Source organism: Haliotis asinina, chromosome 5, assembly GCF_037392515.1.
Source record: "Haliotis asinina isolate JCU_RB_2024 chromosome 5, JCU_Hal_asi_v2, whole genome shotgun sequence".
Taxonomy (NCBI): Eukaryota; Metazoa; Mollusca; class Gastropoda; order Lepetellida; family Haliotidae; genus Haliotis; species Haliotis asinina.
The window spans coordinates 71,712,680-71,737,024 of NC_090284.1; the positions used below are offsets into that span (position 1 = coordinate 71,712,680).

Sequence of the window (24,345 nt, forward strand, 5' to 3'; positions counted from 1 at the left end):
GTTCCCTTCATTGAAGAGGACATAAAATCAACACTCACCCACAAGTAGCCTCACTTTAGCCTGTGCATTGGCTTGCTTAGTGGCTCTTAGTACAGTCATTACTATGAAAACTGGCATAAAGTAGCTTATGTACCAGAACTACTAGAGTTAATATTTTGGAAAATCAACAAAAGTATTTCAAGGCTGCCATATGGAATCTCAATGTAGTACTAAATCTCACAAGTGACACCTCTGAGCCACTAGATTGGAGATCAATGGACCTGCTATCGCAGAAAAATAATTACCAAAGCAACAGCTGTCCAAATGTCAAAAATATGTGCACTGGATTATGCATGAACATGTTCAAGAAAATGGTGCATCGTGACAGTATACACCTTGGACTCGTATGGGATTTTATTGCCAAGAATCAGGTGTCTGGACAGCTATACTGTGCTGGTTGTGATCAGCATGAGTGGAGGCTACTCGTGGGTGAGTGTTGAATTTACGTCATCTTCAATGAAAGAAACTTCAAGGGATTCAAGTTGTCCACTATGTTCGCATCCTGTGGTTACTATGGTGAAGCTATACTTCAGGTGCTGTGAGTGGCAAGTTGGTCAACCTTAGTACTTATATTTAGAATTGATCTTCATACACCCTTGATTGAGTGGTCAGACTTGCTTGGTTGACACTGGTCATTGTATCTCAGTTGCATAGATTGATGCTCATGATATTAATCACTGGATATTCCGGTCCAGTCTTAATTATTTAATGACCACAACCTTATAATTGAAATATTGCTGAGTGCGGCAAAAAACTAAACTCATTCACCTACTCCTTGAGAGTTGTTGGATGGTCTAGTGGATAAAGTGGTAAATTTTTAAAACTCACTCACTCACTCACTCACTCACTCACTCACTCCTTGATACAAAGACTTCGTCCATCACACTGTCGATGGTTATCCTTTTCATAGTGGTATTGTACGATGTCCACCACCCAAAGTCCTCGACCAGATGTCCAGTCTGTGCAACACTCTTAAGGTCGGTCAGATGCTTTGTCGGAGCCGGAATCCTGACTTCCTACTGGACATCATACAGAGACAGGTGCGTGCAGGGGAGACTACTCTGGTTGAGAGGAATTGAATCTTCTTTTACTCATACTTTGTAAAATTCGAAACACATTTCGTCATCATACACGTCAGCAGATATAACAGAGGGATGTAAGAAATTCAGTACCGATGTATATGTGCTTAATGAATTTCATAAGTATATAGTGGTTTCTTTTTTAAGTGACATGTAGAAGCTGGTTTGGTGAACAGGAATGATTTTTATATGGATAGACAACTTCAAGTAATGCTCAATAATGCTGTTAGCATCTACACCTAAAAGTGATGTGACATTTTGGTATAGATGCTAACATTGTTACCAAGCAAGATGTGTTAGCATCTGTGCTGAAACCTCGCATCTATTACAATGAAGTTTTCTGTCCATTATTATTTCTGTACAGTGCACTTGGTTAGGTTACTCTACACAATAACAGTTATTTCTGGTTCAAGTGTTATAAGTTGATTTCTCAACACTGTACATTTCTTTCATGGAGAATGTGGAAATAGTTCATGTTTGCATTTTATTAATGTGGTTGGTGTTCAGGGGACATCACAGTCCATGCCGTGGCTGGCGGAGCTGGTGGAGTCCAGTGAGGGGTCCTTGGACGTGCTGCCCATCCAATGTCTGTGTGAGTTCCTTCTTCATGAGCCACCCGAGTCCGCCGACACAGGGGACTCCGACGTCATCAAAGCAGAGAAGTACAGGAGGAAAGAGGTAGGCAGAAGCTGCCAGTCTGTAGATTTGCATGTATCTGCTGAGTACGTTAAACTGGTTGGGACTGTCACTTTTCTGTAATTGTGTCATGTAACAAAGCCATCATCGTGTGTAATTAGGTAAAATAATTGTTTCTCTCTTGTGAACAGTAAATTCTTAGAAAAGACTGAAAAGTTGTGTCATGATATGTCTCTACTCCAGAATGGGAGGTTTACAGGATGGCTAGTCATATAAAAAGCATGATATCCATGCATATAAACCATAAACCAACATTGACCTCACTCTATTGTTCTTGGGGGGACACTTTTTTTAGTAATATCAGTCAAATCTGATGCAATCTCCCTTTCTTGGGCAGTTATCTAAGTAATGTCCCTCTGACCATGGCAGTATCATAACAATGTCCCTCTGACCCGGGCACTATCTCAATAATGTCACTCTTACCCAGGCATTATCATAACAATGTCCCTCTGACTCGGGCATTAACTTAATAATGTCCCTCTGACCCAGACAGTATCATAACAATGTCCCTCTGACCCGGGCATTATCTTAATAATGTCACTCTTACCCAGGCATTATCTTAACAATGTCCCTCTGACCCAGACAGTATCATAATAATGTCCCTCTGACCCGGGCACTATCTTAATAATGTCACTCTTACCCAGGCATTATCATAACAATCTCCCTTTCTTGGGCAGTTATCTTAATAATGTCCCTCTGACCCAGGCAGTATCATAACAATGTCCCTCTGACCCGGGCACTATCTTAATAATGTCACTCTTACCCAGGCATTATCATAACAATGTCCCTCTGACTCGGGCATTATCTTAATAATGTCCCTCTGACCCAGACAGTATCATAACAATGTCCCTCTGACCCGGGCATTATCTTAATAATGTCCCTCTGACCCAGGCATTATCTTAATAATGTCCCTCTGACCCAGGTGGTATCATAACAATGTCCCTCTGACCCGGGCACTATCTTAATAATGTCCCTCTGACCCGGGCATTATCTTAATAATGTTCCTCTGACCCAGACAGTATCATAACAATGTCCCTCTGACCCGGGCATTATCTTAACAATGTCCCTCTGACCCAGGCATTATCTTAATAATGTCCCTCTGACCCAGGCAGTATCATAACAATGTCCCTCTGACCCGGGCATTATCTTAATAATGTCCCTCTGACCCAGGCATTATCTTAATAATGTCCCTCTGACCCAGGCAGTATCATAATGGTTGATACCTTGTCTTGCCATCTCTGAATATGATCATAAAATATGACAGTTTTAACAATTTTCAATGTGTAGTACCGACACCCGGTTTTGATTCCGTAACCTGCTGCTAACTGGCTTGGTGATTTTATCCACTAGGCTGTGAGGGATCACTGTGAAGAATGAGATTGTTTCTTGTTATGAATTGTGTGTTTCTCACAAGACGGTTAGTGCATGCAGCACATGTGCAAGGGCATAGTTACGCTGTGCAAAGCATTTCTGTTGTGCATGCAAGGTGAGAGGTCGGCTGCCAGTCTCATCCCAGTTGATTTCATCAGTAAATACCAAAGATTGAAATTATATGTCAAGTATGTCCTCAGTTGGTTTATAGGCTGGATATAACGTGACCTGTGGAAAAATAAGCCCTCTGCCCTTGGGCATTTCCCACAGGAAGCAGGCTTACTTTCCAATAATGCCAGCTGGTCATGTTGTATCCTATACATACAGTATAGTGCATAATCAAATTTACTTCTCATACACGTAGAGTGTGAACAGTTTGTTTCCTTCTGTTTGAGTGATAAAGGGAAACCTTTTTCCCATAAATTTGCTGTTGAAAACCAAGACATAACAGTTTTCATGTCAGTACTCAGTAGTGTCTGATATTTCCCAATATGCTAAACAAGCACCTTGTTTAAATGTTTATGCATATGTTGAAGAAACTGAAGAAGCAGCGACAACTTCTAAGTCGCCTGCAGGAGATGGTGCATGGGACATCGTCCGACTCATCCACAATGTTCCAAGTCCTTGACTACTTCCTCAAGCGGCTGTCTTCCACCCAGTCAGTATCGCGATCACAAGCCATCAAGGTAAATCACTTCCTTAGGGTAACTAGACATGACAAGACAAATGCAGACCATGTGAAAAATCAGTCACGTGATGTCAATGATTTGGCCTCTTTGAGTGGTATTTTTAGATGTTGAAGTGTCAGATTAGGACAAACTTTATGGATGTGGAACTTCTTTATTCATTTTGATTTGACACCACTTCTTGTATCGTTGTCAAGCAGGAGATAGGACTGGCCAGAATTTGTCGCTTGTTGACACTGGTACAAGAATCTGTTTGTCCCATTGTGGATGATTTGGCCATGTCCTCCAAGTGGGGAACAATTCAGTTGAGTCAGCACTAATATTGTGTTTTTGTGTTAATGTATACTGAGATGGCTGCTGCGCTGACTGTTGTACTGCCATCTGTTTCTATTTCTCCATCACTTGTTTTCCAGGGATTGTCAATGGTCGTGTCTAAGTCAGCCTCTAGTCCTGATGACAAGGATGAAACCAAGATGGATGTTGATGATGAGAACAGAACCAATGATTGGCTGTTGAAGGATCTGCCATCCCTTCCACTGTTCCAGGAGGTGAAGGGTCAAACTAGTATGGCACTTAGACAGGTATGTCTGCTTAGCACTATGTTTTCTGCATGTGGATGGGATTTTGTGTGCAGTGTAGAATCTGATATATAGATATATATACTGTTCTCCAAATAGACTAGTGCTGATTTTGATATTATGTTAATATTTTGTCAGTCATGTAGCCAATCCCTGTACAACTGTTCCCCATGTAAGCTTTACGTGTTCACCATGTAAGTGCACAACTGATCCCTGTACAACTGTTCCTCATGTAATTGTTCCCTGTACAATGGTTCCCCATGTGATTGTTCGGTGTACAACACTTCCACAACTAAGCGATCCAAATACAAGTGTTTCCCATGTAAGCATTAACTGTACAACTGTTCTCTGTGTAAGTGACCCTTGTATATCTGATCACTATAGAACTGTTCCCCATGTAAGGGTTCTCCACGTAATTGTTCCAAGTACATAGTTCCCCATATAATTGTTCCCAATATATTTGCAACTCTTCCCGAGGTTATTGTTCCCTGTACAAGAGTGCCCCATATATGTGTTCCCTATATAACTCTTCCCCATACAAGCACTCCGTCTACAACATTGCCCCATATGAGTGTTCCCTGTACAACTGTTCCCCATATGAGTGTTCCCTGTACAACTGTTCCCCATATGAGTGTTCCCAGTACAACAGTGCCCATATGAGTGTTCCCTATACAACTGTTCCCCATATGAGCATTCCCTGTACAATTGTTCCCCCATATGAGCGTTCCCTGTACAATGAGCATTCCCTGTACAACAGTGCCCCATATGAGTGTTCCCTGTACAAATGTTCCCCGTACAAGCATTCTCTGTACAATGAGTGTTCCCTGTACAACTGTTCCCCTTTATGAGTGTTCCCTGTACACCTGTTCCCCTTTGAGTGTTCCCTGTACAACTGTTCCCCTTTATGAGTGTTCCCTGTAATATGAGCGTTCCCTGTACACTTGCTCCCCATATGAGTGTGTTCCCTGTGCAACAGTGCCCCATATGAGCATTCCCTGTACAACAGTGCCCCATATGAGTGTTCCCTTTACAACAGTGCCCCGATATGAGTGTTCCCTGTGCAACAGTGCCCCGATATGAGTGTTCCCTGTGCAACAGTGCCCCCATATGAGTGTTCCCTTACAACTGTACCCCCATATCAGCGTTACCTGTGCAAGAGTGCCCCATATGAGTGTTCCCTGTACAACTGTTCCCCTTATGAGTGTTTCCTGTACAATTGTTCCCCGTGTGAGTGTTCCCTATACTATTGTTCCCCTTATCAGCGTTCCCTGTACAACAGTGCCCCATATGAGTGTTCCCTTTACAACAGTGCCCCATATGTGTGTTCCCTGTACAACTGTTCCCCATATGAGCGTTCCCTGTACAACTGTCCCCCATATGAGTGTTCCCTGTACAAGATTGGCCCATATATGTGTTCCCTATACAACTGTTCCCCATATGAGTTTTCCCTTTACAACAGTGCCCCACATGAGTGTTCCCTGTACAACTGTTCCCCATATGAGCATTCCCTGTACAAGAGCGGCCCATATATGTGTTCCCTATATAACTGTTCCCAATACAAGCACTCCCTCTACAACTGTTGCCGTATGAGTGTTCCCTGTACAACTGTTCCTGCTTTGACTGTTTCATAAGTAACCATTCCCTGTATAACCTCCCATATGTTATCGATACCACTACAACTGTTTCCTACTTATGTGTATCTTGTGTCAATGCACCCTGTGTATAAGTGTTCTGTTCCCAATGTACTGAGTTCCCTATAAAACAGATATGTTGTTCCAGGCCTGCCAGATAGAGACAGACCCGAGTCTGGTCAGTTCCTACATCATCTTCCTGTCCCAGCATTCCCTGGACCAGAATCTCTATGACCTTGACAACTTGGCCTCAGTAAGTTGTATGTCATTAATTATGTAAACTCTGCCAGACTGCTGCACCCAATAGTCATTCTTGGCATTCAGTTTAATTTCCTGATTATGTCCTGAAATGATACTCAGTAGGAATATTTGAAACATTTCATAGGGTAGTCTTACCACTGTCTAGTCTTCACTGATACAGATATCTGTTGGTGATAGTTGCTTTACTTTGTACAAGGATGTGGCTCAGCTGATTGTAGAGAGGACGTCTGTGATCAACCACATCCTTCCATGTGAGAGCAACCCCTGGACACCTTCGCAGGATGTCACCCTCATTGCCCTCATCAGCCTGTATGTGAACTACCTAAAGAAGGCCAGGGAGCCACACAAGGAGGCCTACACTTGGGTATGTGGCAATTTGAACAATCACAAGATGTATACACTTTATTATGCCATGAATGGTGGGATATGTACATAGTATATCGTGGGGGTGTATACATAGTATAGTGTTGAGTGTATACATAGTTTAGTGTTGGGTGTATATATAGCATAGTGTTGGGTGCATTCAGAGTATAGTGTTGTGGTGTATGCATAGTATAGTGGTGGGGTGTATACATAGTGTAGTGTTAGGTGTATACATTGTATGGTGTTTGGGTGTATACATAGCATGGTGTTTAGGTGTATATATAGTATAGTGTTGGGTGCATACAAAGTATAGTGTTGGGGTGTATGCATAGTATAGTGTTGGGTGTATACACAGTATAGTGTTGGGGCGTGTACGCAGTATAGTGTTTGGGTGTATACATTGTGTGGTGTTTGGGTATATACATAACATGGTGTTGGGGTGTAAGCATAGTATGGTGTTGAGTGTATACATAGCAAGATGTTGGGGTGTATACGTAGTATAGTGTTGTTGTGTATACATAGTATATTGTTGGGTGCATACAGAGTATAGTGTTGAGTGTATACATAGTGTAGTGTTGGGGTGTATACATAATATAGTGTTGGGTGTAAACAAGGTGTAGTGTTGGGTGTGTACATGGTATGATGTTTGGGTGTATTCATAGCATGGTGCTGGGGTGTATACATAGTGTAATGTTGGGTGCATACAGAGTATAGTGTTGGGGTGTATACATAGCATGGTGCTGGGGTGTATACATAGCATAGGGTTGGGGTGTATACATAGCATGGTGCTGGGGTGTATACATAGCATGGTGTTGGGGTGTATACATAGCATGGTGCTGGGGTGTATACATGGCATGGTGTTGGGGTGTATACATAGCATGGTGTTGGGGTGTATACATGGCATGGTGTTGGGGTGTATACATAGCATGGTGTTGGGTTGTATACATAGCATGGTGCTGGGGTGTATACATGGCATGGTGTTGGGGTGTATACATGGCATGGTGTTGGGGTGTATACATAGCATGGTGTTGGGTTGTATACATAGCATGGTGCTGGGGTGTATACATGGCATGGTGTTGGGGTGTATACATGGCATGGTGTTGGGGTGTATACATAGCATGGTGTTGGGGTGTATACATGGCATGGTGTTGGCGTGTATACATAGCATGGTGTTGGGTTGTATACATAGCATGGTGTTGGGGTGTATACATAACATGGTGCTGGGGTGTATACATGGCATGGTGTTGGGGTGTATACATAGCATGGTGTTGGGGTGTATACATGGCATGGTGTTGGGGTGTATACATAGCATGGTGCTGGGTTGTATACATAGCATGGTGCTGGGGTGTATACATGGCATGGTGTTGGGGTGTATACATAGCATGGTGCTGGGGTGTATACATAGCATGGTGCTGGGGTGTATACATGGCATGGTGCTGGGGTGTATACATAGCATGGTGCTGGGGTGTATACATAGCATGGTGCTGGGGTGTATACATAGCATGGTGCTGGGGTGTATACATAGCATGGTGCTGGGGTGTATACATAGCATGGTGTTGGGTTGTATACATAGCATGGTGCTGGGGTGTATACATGGCATGGTGCTGGGGTGTATACATAGCATGGTGCTGGGGTGTATACATAGCATGGTGCTGGGGTGTATACATGGCATGGTGCTGGGGTGTATACATAGCATGGTGTTGGGTTGTATACATAGCATGGTGCTGGGGTGTATACATAGCATGGTGTTGGGTTGTATACATAGCATGGTGTTGGGGTGTATACATGGCATGGTGTTGGGGTGTATACATAGCATGGTGTTGGGGTGTATACATAGCATGGTGTTGGGGTGTATACATGGCATGGTGTTGGGGTGTATACATAGCATGGTGTTGGGGTGTATACATAGCATGGTGTTGGGGTGTATACATGGCATGGTGTTGGGGTGTATACATAGCATGGTGCTGGGGTGTATACATAGCATGGTGTTGGGGTGTATACATGGCATGGTGTTGGGGTGTATACATAGCATGGTGTTGGGGTGTATACATGGCATGGTGTTGGGGTGTATACATGGCATGGTGTTGGGGTGTATATATAGCATGGTGCTGGGGTGTATACATGGCATGGTGTTGGGGTGTATACATAGCATGGTGTTGGGGTGTATACATGGCATGATGTTGGGGTGTATACATGGCATGGTGCTGGGGTGTATACATAGCATGCTGCTGGGGTGTATACATGGCAACAGTGCCCCCATATGATATACATAGTATACTCCTGGGTGTATACATGGTGTACTTTAGGGATTCTAACACTTTATGACATTGTAAGATCTGTGTGGGAATTTAATACATTGTGTATCCTGACTGTTTCAGTCTAACACCCAGGACCAGATCCTGTTGCAGTGGGAGTCGGGAGAGTCCGCCACAATGTTCATCCTGGTCGTACATGCCATGACCACACTGCTCACCTACGGTCCACCCTCAGGTCAGCCATCTGAACACTGTAACAGTCTCATGAGTGGAGAGCTCTTCACTCTCAGATTTCAGGGAACTTATCCCGTTGAGCTCATATCTTATGTGACCCAAGAAGGTCCAGGGTAGAATAGGCCTTCAGCAACCTATGCTTGCCTTAAAAGGTGACTCTGATTGTCATGGTAGTTGTGCTCACTGTTTTGGTTAGCACATATCATCAGTTCCCATTTGTGCAGATCAGTGCTCATGCCGTTGATCACTGGATTGTCTGGTCCAGACTCGATTATTTGCAGACCGCTGCCCTATAGCAGGAATATTGCTGAGTGCCTCGTAAAACTAAACTCACTCAATCACTCACTCAAAACTTATGTAGTTGACGTAATTGCTGAATATATTTTGTGAAGGTCCCAACTTTACCCTTGTCACTCGCTGGCTGATTGGTTGTATTGTTTCCTGTGTGGCCAGGTGAGAGTCAGTACTATGAGCTTCTGGAAACCTGGTTCCCCAAGGAAGGACATCTCCCATCAGCCTTCCTACTGGACACATCCGAGGAGGCATTGCTGCTCCCTGATTGGCTGAAGCTCAGGATGATCCGCTCCAGTGTGGACCAACTTGTGAACTCAGGTGAGAACAAAGGGTTCCCTAACAAGGGTTTAAAAGATCATTATATATCTTTGAGTGCTACACATTTGGTTCCAACTAAAATTTAGTCACCATCAATTTAGTACAGCATGTCTCTGATTTTCATACACACAAGATTTATCTGCTAAATATAGTGCAAGTCTGCCAGTAACAGCAATGTGTCAATAGTTCCATCAAGTACTACCATTTAATCTTTCTTGCGGGTCAGTTAATCAAGATGGTAATTTGAGACTTTGATAAGTTTCTTGTATGATTAATGGTAAGATATTTATACTATGTAAACTACAAGTGTTGGAATACTTTTGTCCATGTGTAGAGTGGCTTCAGTTGTTACTGCCTTCCATCCTGACAGCTCTACAGGAACTGGAACCATCCCAGCTGTTGCTGTTTGTCCAGTCATTTGGGATCCCAGTGGCCAGCATGAGCAAGCTGTTGACCTGCCTGGACAATGCTGTGGGTTTGGACCCCACAGGGCTGGAGCAGGCTGTTCTGGACAAGGTGTACATGGCCCAGTTGATTGAGATCCAGCACAAGAGAGGAGCAAAGGGAGGAGAAAAGTTCAACCTCATGTTGACTCAACATCTGCCACAACCCAAACACGGTCAGGGAGGTTTGAAATCCATGGAGATATGTTGTGCATTCATGAATTAATCAACTTGTTTACTTTCCAGTTCCCAGGAAGAGAACAATGTTTAGCATGTCACAGGGTAATACCTGGTCCTGTGTATCTCTATTACTATGAATACATGACAAGTTTACATGGCTAATGACTTCTTGTTGTTATCCATTGAAACACTTGAATGTAATTCAAGTTCGTCCATCTTCTAGATGCCTTTCAAGAACCTTTTATTATAGTTTTCTGATTAGACAAAATAGTTAGCTGAATTATGTGGAAAACATGTTCTCTATTCATCGGTCCTGTAGACCTGAGTAATGGTATTTGTTGACCATATGTATAGAAATAGGTCTGCCTGGATTACTGCTTTGAGCACTGACAAATGTAGTTAACTACTTCCAAATATTTCCTGTAAGAATGGAGTGGATTTTCTTGTCTTTACCTGGTGTGTGTCTGGTATTTCAGGACCAAGTACAGAGGAAATGGACACGGGAGCCATTGGCTACCCCCGATGGCAGATTCAGAAGGTAGAGGAGGTCAGTCTGCCGTGGGGGAAACCCAACCTGGTTCCCTGTCTGCTGGAGGTGAGTACTTGACTTCTTGAACATATTCTGGTTCGCCTTGCTTACCTTGTCTTTGACTTTACGTATATTTGTGGTTGAATGTATCACTGATTTTTCTCTGGAAATTCAAGAAATAGAACAAACTGATCTCACTAAGTGGTAGCTGTATAATATTTTGTGCATTAATTTGAAAATATATGAGATCACACATCAGGTAAGTAATTCCAGAAAAGGAATTAAATTATTTTCAGCTGGGACAAGTGAGTGTAAGAGTTAGACCTGATTTTATTTAACCAGGAACTTTGTGTGAAGTTGACGAGGTGCATATGTTCTAAAGGTTCCAGGATTTCTACTGGGTACGATTGCTGTTAGTTATCAAAAGCCCCTGCCATCTTCTTTGTTCTGTTCTGTTACCAGATCTTTGACCCAAGCGGAACATCCAACCCAAGATCCAACAAGTTGTATCAAGCTCTCATCAAGGTCAGTTTCTTTCTGTCCTGTTCAAGCTTTCAGCCTATAACTGCTTTTTAGACTAAAACTGCCCAGAGGTTCCTCCCATAGACTCCACCTTTGATCATGTCTTTGACTAGCAGATTACCCTGAATACTGGCTTGTGTCTTGGTGTGTCAGCAGCATACATCTTCAGGCTTGGCCTGCACACAGTGGCATTACTGAAATACTACTTAAAGTGTAACATGTGACATTTGACCACTTTCTATGTGACTTTGTGTATTCACTGCTTAAGTGGTGTTAACACAAAGCTTTATTTATTCTTGACTTTATTCTTGATATTGTAAGGTTTCAAAGGTTTTACTCATTTCACCCTGTTTTCTTTCAGTCAGTATCTAGTGAACAGACCAAAGCTGCAGAGGTGATTACCACGATGCACAAGGTGAGTCAGTGTTGATGCTGGTGTTCATTAGTGTGGGTGTAGATTGTTGCTTAAATTGCTGCTGTAAATTTTCTGAGCTTAACTTTGAATATTGGTTGTATTAGTTTAATTTGTTTACATTCGGTAAATCAGTGAAGTGTTCACTTTCATGTGTATACATGCTACATCACACATCATATTACACCCTTGCTACATCACACATTATATTACACCCTTGCTACATCACACATCATATTACACCCTTGCTACATCATACATGACAGTACACACATGCTAAAACACAGACCTTCACAAGTGGGATGTAAAGTGTACAAGAATCTGAATCTCCTTGATCCAAATGATACACCTGATGCATCACATTGTTCTTGTCCTGCCTTGACTTGGGCATCTGATGCATCACATTGTTCTTGTCCTGCCTTGACTTGGGCATCTGATGCATCACATTGTCCTTGTCCTGCCTTGGGCATCTCATCCATCACATTGTCCTTGTCCTGCCTTGACTTGAGCATCTGGTGCATCACATTGTTCTTGTCCTGCCTTGACTTGGGCATCTGATGCATCACATTGTCCTTGTCCTGCCTTGGGCATCTCATCCATCACATTGTCCTTGTCCTGCCTTGACTTGAGCATCTGATGCATCACATTGTCCTTGTCCTGCCTTGACTTGAGCATTTGATGCATCACATTGTTCTTGTCCTGCCCTGACTTGGGCATCTGATGCATCACATTGTTCTTGTCCTGCCTTGACTTGAGCATCTGATGCATCACATTGTCCTTGTCCTGCCTTGGGCATCTCATCCATCACATTGTCCTTGTCCTGCCTTGACTTGAGCATCTGGTGCATCACATTGTTCTTGTCCTGCCGTGACTTGAGCATCTGATGCATCACATTGTCCTTGTCCTGCCTTGGGCATCTCATCCATCACATTGTCCTTGTCCTGCCTTGACTTGAGCATCTGATGCATCACATTGTCCTTGTCCTGCCTTGACTTGAGCATTTGATGCATCACATTGTTCTTGTCCTGCCTTGGGCATCTCATCCATCACATTGTCCTTGTCCTGCCTTGACTTGAGCATCTGATGCATCACATTGTCCTTGTCCTGCCTTGACTTGAGCATTTGATGCATCACATTGTTCTTGTCCTGCCCTGACTTGGGCATCTGATGCATCACTTTGACTTGGGCATCGGATGCATCACATTGTTCTTTTGTCCTGCCTGACTTGGACATTTTATGCATCTCTTTTTTCTTATCCTTGACTTGAGCGATACTCCCACAATCTCATCTATATCTATTTATAGGTATTAGGCCTGTTGGTCTTCTTGGTTAAAATATGTCTGGAATGGACTGGGTGCCCATACTTGTGTTTTGGTATGTGACTGTGCCGTGATGTTGTGGATTGTTGTTCACGATATCAATCACATGTTTGTCTGCTCCACACTAGCCTCAGCCATGCTTCTTGGAGATTGCTGAACCAAACTCAACATATAACAAATATATGTCATACAGAATTATATCACAGGGTTTTACAAGATGGCATCTGAACAAACAGACGTAGTTGTATAGTCCAAGTGATGATGAACTGTGTTACATTTTCTTCTTTAAAGACAGGATATGCATATGTACAGCATGTCGACGCATGTACTGTGATGATATTATTGTGAGATGCTTGTTACCCAGATCCTGGAATCGACGAAAGGTGCTGAGTTTGCAGCGCGTCTTTATGAGACATCTTCCAGATCAGGACCACTTCTCAAACTGCTAATATCTAAACAGGTGGGTGGAATAACTTACTTGAGAATGCAAGGAAAATGTATGGAATGAATCAAATTGTATGGAATGAATCAGTATGTGCAGAATATGATTTCAAGACTGAAAAATGTACAAAAAAAAGTTCTATTTTTGATCAGCATATTGAGATGAGAGACACAAACAGACATCCTCTACATGTGTACATGAGATAATGTTTTCATTTTACCACTGTTGTGCTGTCAGACATCACTCTCTGCTGCTGTGAGGAGGATGGTGGAACGCCTGGCTATCTTCACACCAGGACGGAGAAGTCCACTCCTGTCAGTTATCAAGCAGTTCTTGGAAGCTGCTAAAGCATCAGGATCAGAGAGTAAGACCAAAGAAAGGACACAGATGAAACTGGAGACATTTAAAACTGGTGGCAAAGTGGATCCCAACAAGCTGACACAAGGTACAGTACTGCTTTAGTGTCCGTGAGTGAATGAGTATGGTTTAATGCCGATTTTACCAATGTTCCAGCAATATCACTGTGGGCTAACACCAGAAATGGGCTTCACACATGGGGAATCGAACTTGGCTCTTGATGAGTGAATGCTTTAACCAATAGCCTACCCCATCGCCCCCAGTCTTAGTGTGATGGTCATTTCATCCTCCCATCAATATTACATCGTTATCATGGAGGCAACTAGGGAATTGAGAAACAGACAGATCAGTGGTTGATGGCATGAGCACTCATCGACTGCAGGGTAAAGTTGACATCTCAACTCCCCACATGGGTACAGTGTGTGATGCCTGTTTCTGGTGTCCCCGGCTGTAATATTGCTGGCATATCAGTTTAAAAACTGATTAAAACCCTACTCACTCGGTCATACCAAAAGGTGATAAATATTTGGCCCTTATTGTTATCATGCATTGAGCTTAACAGTAATGGGATAAAACCGAGTGGTGTAATAACAGCATGGTATCTTGTTGGGCCAGCACTAGTAAAGCAGAACTGGTCTTAGTCTGGACACCTACTATTAGGCAGATATGCACACATGCAGCTTATCTTCTACAAGTTATACAACTTTCACTAAATCCTTTTAAAACATTTCTACTAATTCTTATACTCAGATACTTGTAATACTTGCAAGATATTACACAGAAATACTGAGAACCTTCATAAAATTGAAACTTATCTTGCTCTTGGTGTTGCTTCATTTATTTCGATTTAAGTAAGTCGGAATGTTGCCAACAATTGTGGCTTATGGTAATTGAGATAATGCTGACTGGTGTTTTGAAGGTCTCCCAGCTCTGAGTGGTGAGCCTGACCTTGAGAACTTGGTACAGCAGTGCATGATGGAGATGATGGCAAAGACGACATCAGCAGATGGCGCCAGGGCAGCCAGTCAGGCTCTCATACATTTAGAGAAAGTGTAAGTCTGTATGTACAACTGTACAACCTTGACATTCTGTTGTCCTTTTTCCTGTGTTGTGATAAATTCTTTAGATGGTGAGTGTGAAGAAGTACTGTGTAATTGATCATATGCGGAATTTTAATCATCAGTGCACTATATACCTGATTTGGTCTTCTTAATATCAGTATTACCATTATCACCACCAGGTCGCCTATGCTTGTATCCACTGCCTCTCTGCTGATTGACTGGTTGGAGTTGATGGACCCCGAAATCATACAGTCCAACCCCAATCTGCAGCAGCAGCTGATATTTGCCAAGAAGACTGTCAGCCAGCCGAGAGAGAAGGTTCCTGGGAGCAGGAAGGAGCCCTACTTACTGGCGCTACTGACTCACCAGTGTAACTGGGGCACAGTCAACAGGTGTATCACCAGGATCCTCAACAACACAGACAAAAGGTAAGGCAGTTTCTGTCAAGTCTGACACGACTCAGTTACTGATGGTCATAAGACATATGGTTATCTGCTCATCAACATTTCATATGTAAGCTGCATTTACTTCTGGGGGCAAGGTTTTTGTAGTTGTCTCAGGTACCTGACACCAGGCTTACCCAGTCGTCTCAGGTGCCCCATGTCTGACACCAGGTTTACCCAGTTGTCTCAGGTACCCCATGTCTGACACCAGGCTTACCCAGTTGTCTCAGGTGCATTTTTCCATAATATTTCTCACACTTGATACAACCACGCTTCCTCAGGCAATATTATAAATATGTCCCCCAGACCTGGGCATTATCTTAATAATGTCCCTCTGACCTAGACATTATGTATAGGAGAAAACACGCCTCCAAGTTTTGGTAGACAATGTAAAACTGGAGATTGAGGGAAATCCTGAAGGCTGGAGCCCTGACTGATTTCCTGACCCCAATGGTTTTGCAGTGCGTGCTCTGCACATGCATTGCGCATGCAAGGCAAGGCATCAACTGCCAGCCTCATCCTAGATGATTTTCATCAGTGAATACCAAATATTGATGATACATCCAAAGTATATCTTCAGTCGGTTTATGGGTTAGATATAACATGACCCAAGACCTTCAGGACTTGGGCATTTCCTGCAGGAAGTGGGCTTACTTTTCAATAGTGGCTGTGGTTCATGTTATATCATACACAGGAATACTAAATTAAGCATTAGCTAAGAGATCAGGATTCTTCTGTCAAAAGAACTGACATTTGATATTATTAGTCACTTTGAGTTCATTCAGACAGTAAGTATTTGTATGTTCAGTAACCTGTAACTTGAGAAACTTGTGTTTCAGCTTCAATGCCACAGCGGTGTTGGACTTTCTGTGGGCATGTATCCACATCCCAAAGATCTGGCAGGGACGAGAGTGCAAGAAGGTAAGGACATACTTTACATGCATGTGGCAGGCAGGAGGTCTTTGTTCACTTTGTGAAGGACTGAAATCTTTCTCTGATTACAGCAATATCAGAAAGCTAGTTACATCCCTTCTCCTAAAACTGTGTTTCATTTGTCCCAGATGGAGAGTTGTGAGGACATTCTGTCCCCGACCATCAGCCAGGTGATATGTGTGGTGGACTACATCCTGGAAGAAGCTGGTGAAACTAGGAAGACAACTGCAGCCATGTCCTCCAATACAGCTGGTGTCCTGACCCCATCCTCCTCAACTCCGGAGACACTTTGTCAGAGGATGAGCCTACTGAAGGCCTGCTTGGCTGACAAGGATGTCCGACTGAGAGCAGTGGTGAATCATCTTCAGGGGACACATGGTCACAGGTATGTGTCATGTTGCCATCTCTCTTCCCTTTGCTTAACACACTCTGTTGACTGTAGCTGCCTACAGACGAAGCTGCTGTACAAGCTGTACCTCCCCCTCCTTGTCACATGCATCATGTAGTAATGGTACATGTCATGTATAATTGTTGTTGACAGTAGCTGCCTACAGACGAAGCTACTGTATGAGCTGCACCTCCCCCTCCTTGTCACATGCATCATGTAGTAATGGTACATGTCATGTATAATTGTTGTTGACAGTAGCTGCCTACAGACGAAGCTACTGTATGAGCTGCACCTCCCCCTCCTTGTCACATGCATCATGTAGTAATGGTACATGTCATGTATAATTGTTGTTGACAGTAGCTGCCTACAGACGAAGCTACTGTACAAGCTGTACCTCCCCCTCCTTGTCACATGCATCATGTAGTAATGGTACATGTCATGTATAATTGTTGTTGACAGTAGCTGCCTACAGACGAAGCTACTGTATGAGCTGTACCTCGCCCTCCTTGTCACATGCATCATGTAGTAATGGTACATGTCATGTATAATTGTTGTTGACAGTAGCTGCCTACAGACGAAGCTACTGTACAAGCTGTACCTCCCCCTCCTTGTCACATGCATCATGTAGTAATGGTACATGTCATGTATAATTGTTGTTGACAGTAGCTGCCTACAGACGAAGCTACTGTATGAGCTGCACCTCCCCCTCCTTGTCACATGCATCATGTAGTAATGGTACATGTCATGTATAATTGTTGTTGACAGTAGCTGCCTACAGACGAAGCTACTGTATGAGCTGCACCTCCCCCTCCTTGTCACATGCATCATGTAGTAATGGTACATGTCATGTATAATTGTTGTTGACAGTAGCTGCCTACAGACGAAGCTACTGTATGAGCTGTACCTCGCCCTCCTTGTCACATGCATCATGTAGTAATGGTACATGTCATGTATAATTGTTGTTGACAGTAGCTGCCTACAGACGAAGCTACTGTATGAGCTGTACCTCCCCCTCCTTGTCACATGCATCATGTAGTAATGGTACATGTCATGTATAATTGTTGTTGACAGTAGCTGCCTACAGACGAAGCTGCTGTACAAGCTGTACCTCCCCCTCCTTGTCACATGCATCATGTAGTAATGGTACATGTCATGTATAATTGTTGTTGACAGTAGCTGCCTACAGACGAAGCTACTGTATGAGCTGTACCTCGCCCTCCTTGTCACATGCATCATGTAGTAATGGTACATGTCATGTATAATTGTTGTTGACAGTAGCTGCCTACAGACGAAGCTACTGTATGAGCTGCACCTCCCCCTCCTTGTCACATGCATCATGTAGTAATGGTACATGTCATGTATAATTGTTGTTGACAGTAGCTGCCTACAGACGAAGCTACTGTATGAGCTGTACCTCGCCCTCCTTGTCACATGCATCATGTAGTAATGGTACATGTCATGTATAATTGTTGTTGACAGTAGCTGCCTACAGACGAAGCTGCTGTACAAGCTGTACCTCCCCCTCCTTGTCACATGCATCATGTAGTAATGGTACATGTCATGTATAATTGTTGTTGACAGTAGCTGCCTACAGACGAAGCTGCTGTACAAGCTGTACCTCCCCCTCCTTGTCACATGCATCATGTAGTAATGGTACATGTCATGTATAATTGTTGTTGACAGTAGCTGCCTACAGACGAAGCTACTGTATGAGCTGCACCTCCCCCTCCTTGTCACATGCATCATGTAGTAATGGTACATGTCATGTATAATTGTTGTTGACAGTAGCTGCCTACAGACGAAGCTACTGTATGAGCTGCACCTCCCCCTCCTTGTCACATGCATCATGTAGTAATGGTACATGTCATGTATAATTGTTGTTGACAGTAGCTGCCTACAGACGAAGCTACTGTATGAGCTGTACCTCCCCCTCCTTGTCACATGCATCATGTAGTAATGGTACATGTCATGTATAATTGTTGTTGACAGTAGCTGCCTACAGACGAAGCTACTGTATGAGCTGTACCTCGCCCTCCTTGTCACATGCATCATGTAGTAATGGTACATGTCATGTATAATTGTTGTTGACAGTAGCTGCCTACAGACGAAGCTACTGTATGAGCTGTACCTCGCCCTCCTTGTCACATGCATCATGTAGTAATGGTACATGTCATGTATAATTGTTGTTGACAGTAGCTGCCTACAGACGAAGCTACTGTATGAGCTGCACCTCCCCCTCCTTGTCACATGCATCATGTAGTAATGGTACATGTCATGTATAATTGTTGTTGACAGTAGCTGCCTACAGACGAAGCTACTGTATGAGCTGCACCTCCCCCTCCTTGTCACATGCATCATGTAGTAATGGTACATGTCATGTATAATTGTTGTTGACAGTAGCTGCCTACAGACGAAGCTACTGTATGAGCTGTACCTGCAGTATCCCTACATCCTGTCTTGGCTCACTGACAAGTCATGCATCACTGCTGAACATGACTCTCATGACAGTCCCAGTCAGGTGGGTTCAACTTTCTCAACAAATTCTACCAGCAGTCACAGTCATCAGTGTTCACATCAAAGCATAATGAACTGACTGAGTCCGACTGTGTAAGATTTAACGTTTGGACATGTAGAGTGGTGAATGTCTAATGTGTTGAATCTAGTGTGTGCGTAAAATATGATATATGTATAACCTTATCTTCTGTAAGATCCGAAATGTTTATTGGACTTGACTTGTGTGTAACATCCAGATTGAGTGTAAGAATTGATGTGTATGATGTGATTCTGATTTGAGTGTATACCTGTTGTGTGAGAGATCTGCTGTTCTGATGTGTGTAAGGCATGGTAACCATGTAAAGGTCATATGGCCTGAATTTGTGTAGGATCTGTTGATGTTGTGTCAGACCTACTATCTTATGGGGTAAATGTCATCTGTGCATAAAAAACGCCTTGTCTCAGGAGTCCATAATCTGATGATCCAAGAGAAATGTTATGTGTAAAATGTAATAGCAACCAGAAGAAGAATATCATGATTTTGTGTGTAAGCGCTATCAAGACCTGTGAAAGAAATTCTTAAATACCAAGAATGTTATCACCTCTGTTGCTCAATTTCTTAAATTCCAAGATGTTATTACCTTTACTGCTCATTTTCTGACAAGTATGGTTTATATATAGATGTAATACCTAATATGGATGTAAATGTTGAAAATATATAACTGTACCAAGGGTCAGTTGGCAGAAAATACTAAATAACCTGTCTGTGTATAATCCAATGACTGGATGTTTTCAAGATTTGATGATGTGATTTGTGTACAGCTGGATGTCATTTCCCATCGGCTGTTGATGGCATTCGGTCATGCGGTGCATGGGCATACCGCCGAGAACAGAATGTATGATGCCAACCTTGGATGTCGGAAGCTGGCTGCTGAACACCCTCAACTCATACTACGGTGAGAGGTCAACGTTGTCTCCAGATTAAGCATTGATACATCATACATGTAGGTTAAGCAGGTGTTAAAAAGATGTTTCAATTTATCTCCTTTGGCAAAGCTGTGAATGTCCCATGTGTGGAGCATAAAGGCTGCGTGTAAGACAAGGTCCATATTTTCATCTTTTATACAACAGCTAAAACCAATGGCCAAAATAGTTATACAGTAACTAAAACCAATGGCCAAGATAGTTAAACACTAACATAAACCAGTGGCCAAAATAGCCTTCATACTGGTCAAAGTTAACATAACATCACTCACTCACTTTCCCAGACACACATGCAATGTGTCAGTCTCTCCATGTGATGTCTCCTTGCTGATCTGTGTTCACTTAGTCACTTACTCAGTCACATACATTATGTCAGTCTCTCCATGTGATGTCTCCATGCTGATCCATGGGTCACATACTCAGTTACATACATTGTGTTAGTCTTTCCACTTCGTTGTATTCTCACAATATATTGTGTGACTTGTAAGTAACTGCTGTCTTTAGTCACCAGTTCCTCATCAGGGCAGTACATTGATTATTGTTCATGTTCCAGTCAACTGCCTATGTTGGCTGCGCTGCTTAGGGGGAAGACACAGTACAAGATCGGGGAGATCAAGCACCGCAACTTCCTCACACTCTTCTCCAATGCTCTTGGCCTCCTGGAACTGCTACAGCCATTGGTGTTCCGTGCAGAGTACACATCACTGCCAGATATACTGGAGACCTACTTCACTCTCATACAGGTGAGCTCACTACCTGATAATTACTGGAGACCTGCTTCACCCTTATACACGCAAGCTCACAACCTCATATTTACTGGAGACCTACTTCACTCTCATACAGCTGAGGTCACTATTTGATATACCAGGTCACCTGGGAATGCACAGATATGTCTTTTGATTCTATTTGTTGGATGTGTGAGTCATCAGCTTCATATTTGTATTTCAGTCTCATGGCAAAGAGCAACGGCTGTTAGGCTCCATCATTGTCAAGTTTATCACATTCCTGAATGGTTTTGTCAGCTATGATCCTCAGCGTGCTATGAGCCTCCTACAGAAATATGTCATGCTTCTTGGGTAGGTACAGATCTTTTTAATTTCAATTCAAGAAATATCAATATAAGACGTATGTATGTTGATCTGTATATATCTATGTTGGGAATACCATGTAACTTTTCAAAATTTCATTTTAGGTTGTTAAGTACATCAAGACAATGAAAGCAGTTTTCAATACCTTTGTATTTTTTCTTTTTTTATTTTGTTTGTATAAGAATTTAAAATTTTCCACTAATGCAAGAAATCAGGGTTTGAAATCGACCTTGGGAACCTATACTTGGAGTATCTGGTCCTGCTCATTAATTTGATAGATGATATGTCAATGGCAGGAATGTTTCAGCTGATGATTAGAGCTCTCAATTGTCTGATCCAGAATACAGTATTTACAGGTCATCATATTGCTGGAACAATTGCTTTGTGCCATGTTTAACAGAAAAATTCTGCTGGTACGCTCATTTTCTCCCCATGTACCTCTTCTAGAGATGTGTCATCTGTCTATCCTGACCTGTCAGAGTTGAAGTCCCTCCTTGCCGGCCTGGCCCTGCCCCGACAGAACAAGACCGAGGCAGATGCCACCAGCCAGGATGAGGACACACCCATAGGGTCACCAATCCGGGCCGCCTGTTTCTGGTCGTCAGCCCACCTGGCCCCAATCTCAAAAAAACTCCAGAGACGTAGATCAGTTGAAGGTCAGAAGGTCTAAGAATGTCTTGTGGTCTTCCTCATCTTCATTAGTACTTGTCTATGAAAGTTGGAATGACCCAGATTTCAAAACACGTTACTGTTGGAATGAATGAAGTCATGACTTTTGCATTAAATTTACACCTTATGATTAATGCTAAAAATTATTCTTTTGTATGTGTACAAATAGCTATTTAGACCTGAAAGACATTTATCAAACATTGGTTTTATACTCTCTCTTACTTGTCTTTGTTACAGAAGTTTTGGATGTATTGCATGACCTTGATGAGACCTCAAAGAGAAAAGTGGAAATCCTACAAAACTTTGAGGTAAATTATGTAATCAGTTGTCAGAATGGGTATCCAGTTGAATAAAGTTAGGTGTATTATCTGTGCATTGTTTTAACAAACCTTCCTGTGATAATGAAGATACAGTATAAACCATCATTGATTTTCATTTCAAGATGTGTCTGAAAATATGTTCATGCAAGAAACTGGAATGTGTTTCAGAGTGAGCTCCGGCAGCTGATGCTGGAGGCCAATGACAAATGTCGCAACCTTGCCTTCTCTCTCATCATGCGACACCTCCGAAGTGCCCCATCGTGAGTACCATTCACTTATAAGTTCTCTAGTTCAGGTTACAGAGCTGACATAGACTCTACAATCTGTTGTGAAGGTTGCAGGAACACTGACACTCTATGTTCTGTTCTGTTCTCCAGACTACAGGAACACTGAGATTCTATGTTCTGCTCTTCAGACCGAGACTCAGCATTCTGTTGTACAGAATACAGGAACACTAAGACTATTTTCTGTTGTTTAGGATACAGGACCACTGACACTCTATGTTCTGTTCTTCAGACTACACAAACACTGAGACTCTATGTTCTGTTTTCTAGACTACAGGAACACACAGATTGTACGTTTTCATCTCTATGGTTTCACTCAGTGTCTTGCTCTGCTTTCTCCTCCAGACGCTCCAATGAGTTTGTGGCCATGTACCTGCAGTGTCTCAGTGACAGCAACCCAGACATCATCAAGACAGCACTCACCAACATGACTGAGTTCACTGTCCTCTGTCAGGGTGAGTACATCAAGATGCGACATTACCTCCAAGGATTGCCAGGATTGCCACCAGGATTGCCTGATTGTTGTGTGAACTGTTACATCACTGTCAAGGATAGTCTTGTGTTCCTCAAAATGAGAACCAAAAGGAGACAGAAATGGGGGATGGGTTATATGTGCGAGTGTAGGTCATGCCCATGATGGGACAATACTGAATTTTGTGGATAATGACCCCCACATTGTTGGTCATGCCCACTTGTGTACTGAAAGGTCTTTTCTGTATTTTGTAGGTCATGCCCAGGTGATTCTTCAGAGGGTGTTCACCATTGGCATTACAACATCTATTGAGACATCATCCTACATCAGCGAGACACTGCAGCTGCTGAATTTGGAGAATGCCCAGACATGAGAGGATAGGAGGGAATTAACAATACTGTTCACAGCTGAACTGTGTCATCCTCAGCAAGGATGTTGTCTCTGTAATAAGTCTGCTTGCATCATCCTAACAAACCACCTACAGTTCTTGGTTTTGGTAAATCTGTTAAGGAAGAGTTGGAGCGAAGGACGTTCATCAAAACATGTGTCGTGTTGGAGATATTGATCCATGGCCAGACTCTCTCTCATGTACAAATCTCTTGGATGTCAATTGTCTAGTGGACATGACTCTAGACAGTGAAAGATCCAAATCCACAACTAATGTGGGTGCCCCATCAAGTACGTGTGTGGCAACACAGATATGTGTCATCAAAAACAAAACAAAATCAACAATCTGGCTTATTGAAGCATTAACAAGTCCTGAAAAATATGTACTAAGGTATTGTTCATGATTGTCTACACCTGAGTGCAAGTGTATATATACAGTATGGTTCAAAATTATTGAGAATAGCTAAAGCATTTCATATTTTTAAACGAGAACAAATCAGATAAAACTGAATGTATTGTTAAAGTGAACTGACCTTTTCATGTTGTGTAGGTAACAATTTAACATTTTATCAAGTCTCCTTGAGCTTCACGGCACAGTCTAAGACAGGTAGGCATACTTCCTATCAGAGAGGTTAGTGTCTCGTGAGTTATGCTGTCCCAGTATCGGACCACTTCTCTCGTCATGTCTTCAATTTTTGTCAACCCCTTTTGATTCACACATTCCTTCATCACCCCCCAAATGTTCTCAATGGGATTTAAGTCAGGACTATATGCAGGAAATGGTAATGCAGTCACATTTTTCTCCTGAAGCCAC

General features: G+C 42.7%; 1 protein-coding gene across 2 annotated transcripts in view; it reads left to right on the forward strand.

Annotated features, from left to right (window-relative positions):
- The window catches only part of LOC137285199 (integrator complex subunit 1-like), a 38,781-nt gene extending 14,912 nt beyond the window's left edge, over positions 1-23,869 (forward strand). Inside the window, exons 19-45 of one of the 2 annotated variants that reach the window (XM_067817453.1) lie at positions 950-1,079; positions 1,626-1,796; positions 3,722-3,871; positions 4,285-4,452; positions 6,229-6,333; positions 6,538-6,705; positions 9,083-9,194; positions 9,647-9,805; positions 10,176-10,424; positions 10,905-11,023; positions 11,420-11,482; positions 11,841-11,894; positions 13,575-13,670; positions 13,890-14,097; positions 14,929-15,061; positions 15,250-15,498; positions 16,353-16,434; positions 16,575-16,831; positions 19,232-19,352; positions 20,150-20,283; positions 20,865-21,054; positions 21,260-21,387; positions 21,847-22,055; positions 22,306-22,376; positions 22,557-22,648; positions 23,018-23,127; positions 23,399-23,869. In XM_067817453.1, coding sequence (XP_067673554.1) covers positions 950-1,079; positions 1,626-1,796; positions 3,722-3,871; positions 4,285-4,452; positions 6,229-6,333; positions 6,538-6,705; positions 9,083-9,194; positions 9,647-9,805; positions 10,176-10,424; positions 10,905-11,023; positions 11,420-11,482; positions 11,841-11,894; positions 13,575-13,670; positions 13,890-14,097; positions 14,929-15,061; positions 15,250-15,498; positions 16,353-16,434; positions 16,575-16,831; positions 19,232-19,352; positions 20,150-20,283; positions 20,865-21,054; positions 21,260-21,387; positions 21,847-22,055; positions 22,306-22,376; positions 22,557-22,648; positions 23,018-23,127; positions 23,399-23,517 — 3,847 coding nt within the window. In that variant the 3' untranslated portion in view covers positions 23,518-23,869. The remainder of the gene's footprint in view (positions 1-949; positions 1,080-1,625; positions 1,797-3,721; positions 3,872-4,284; positions 4,453-6,228; positions 6,334-6,537; positions 6,706-9,082; positions 9,195-9,646; positions 9,806-10,175; positions 10,425-10,904; positions 11,024-11,419; positions 11,483-11,840; positions 11,895-13,574; positions 13,671-13,889; positions 14,098-14,928; positions 15,062-15,249; positions 15,499-16,352; positions 16,435-16,574; positions 16,832-19,231; positions 19,353-20,149; positions 20,284-20,864; positions 21,055-21,259; positions 21,388-21,846; positions 22,056-22,305; positions 22,377-22,556; positions 22,649-23,017; positions 23,128-23,398) is intronic. The other variant, XM_067817454.1, reaches the window with a different exon arrangement.
- Positions 23,870-24,345: the final 476 nt, after the last annotated feature.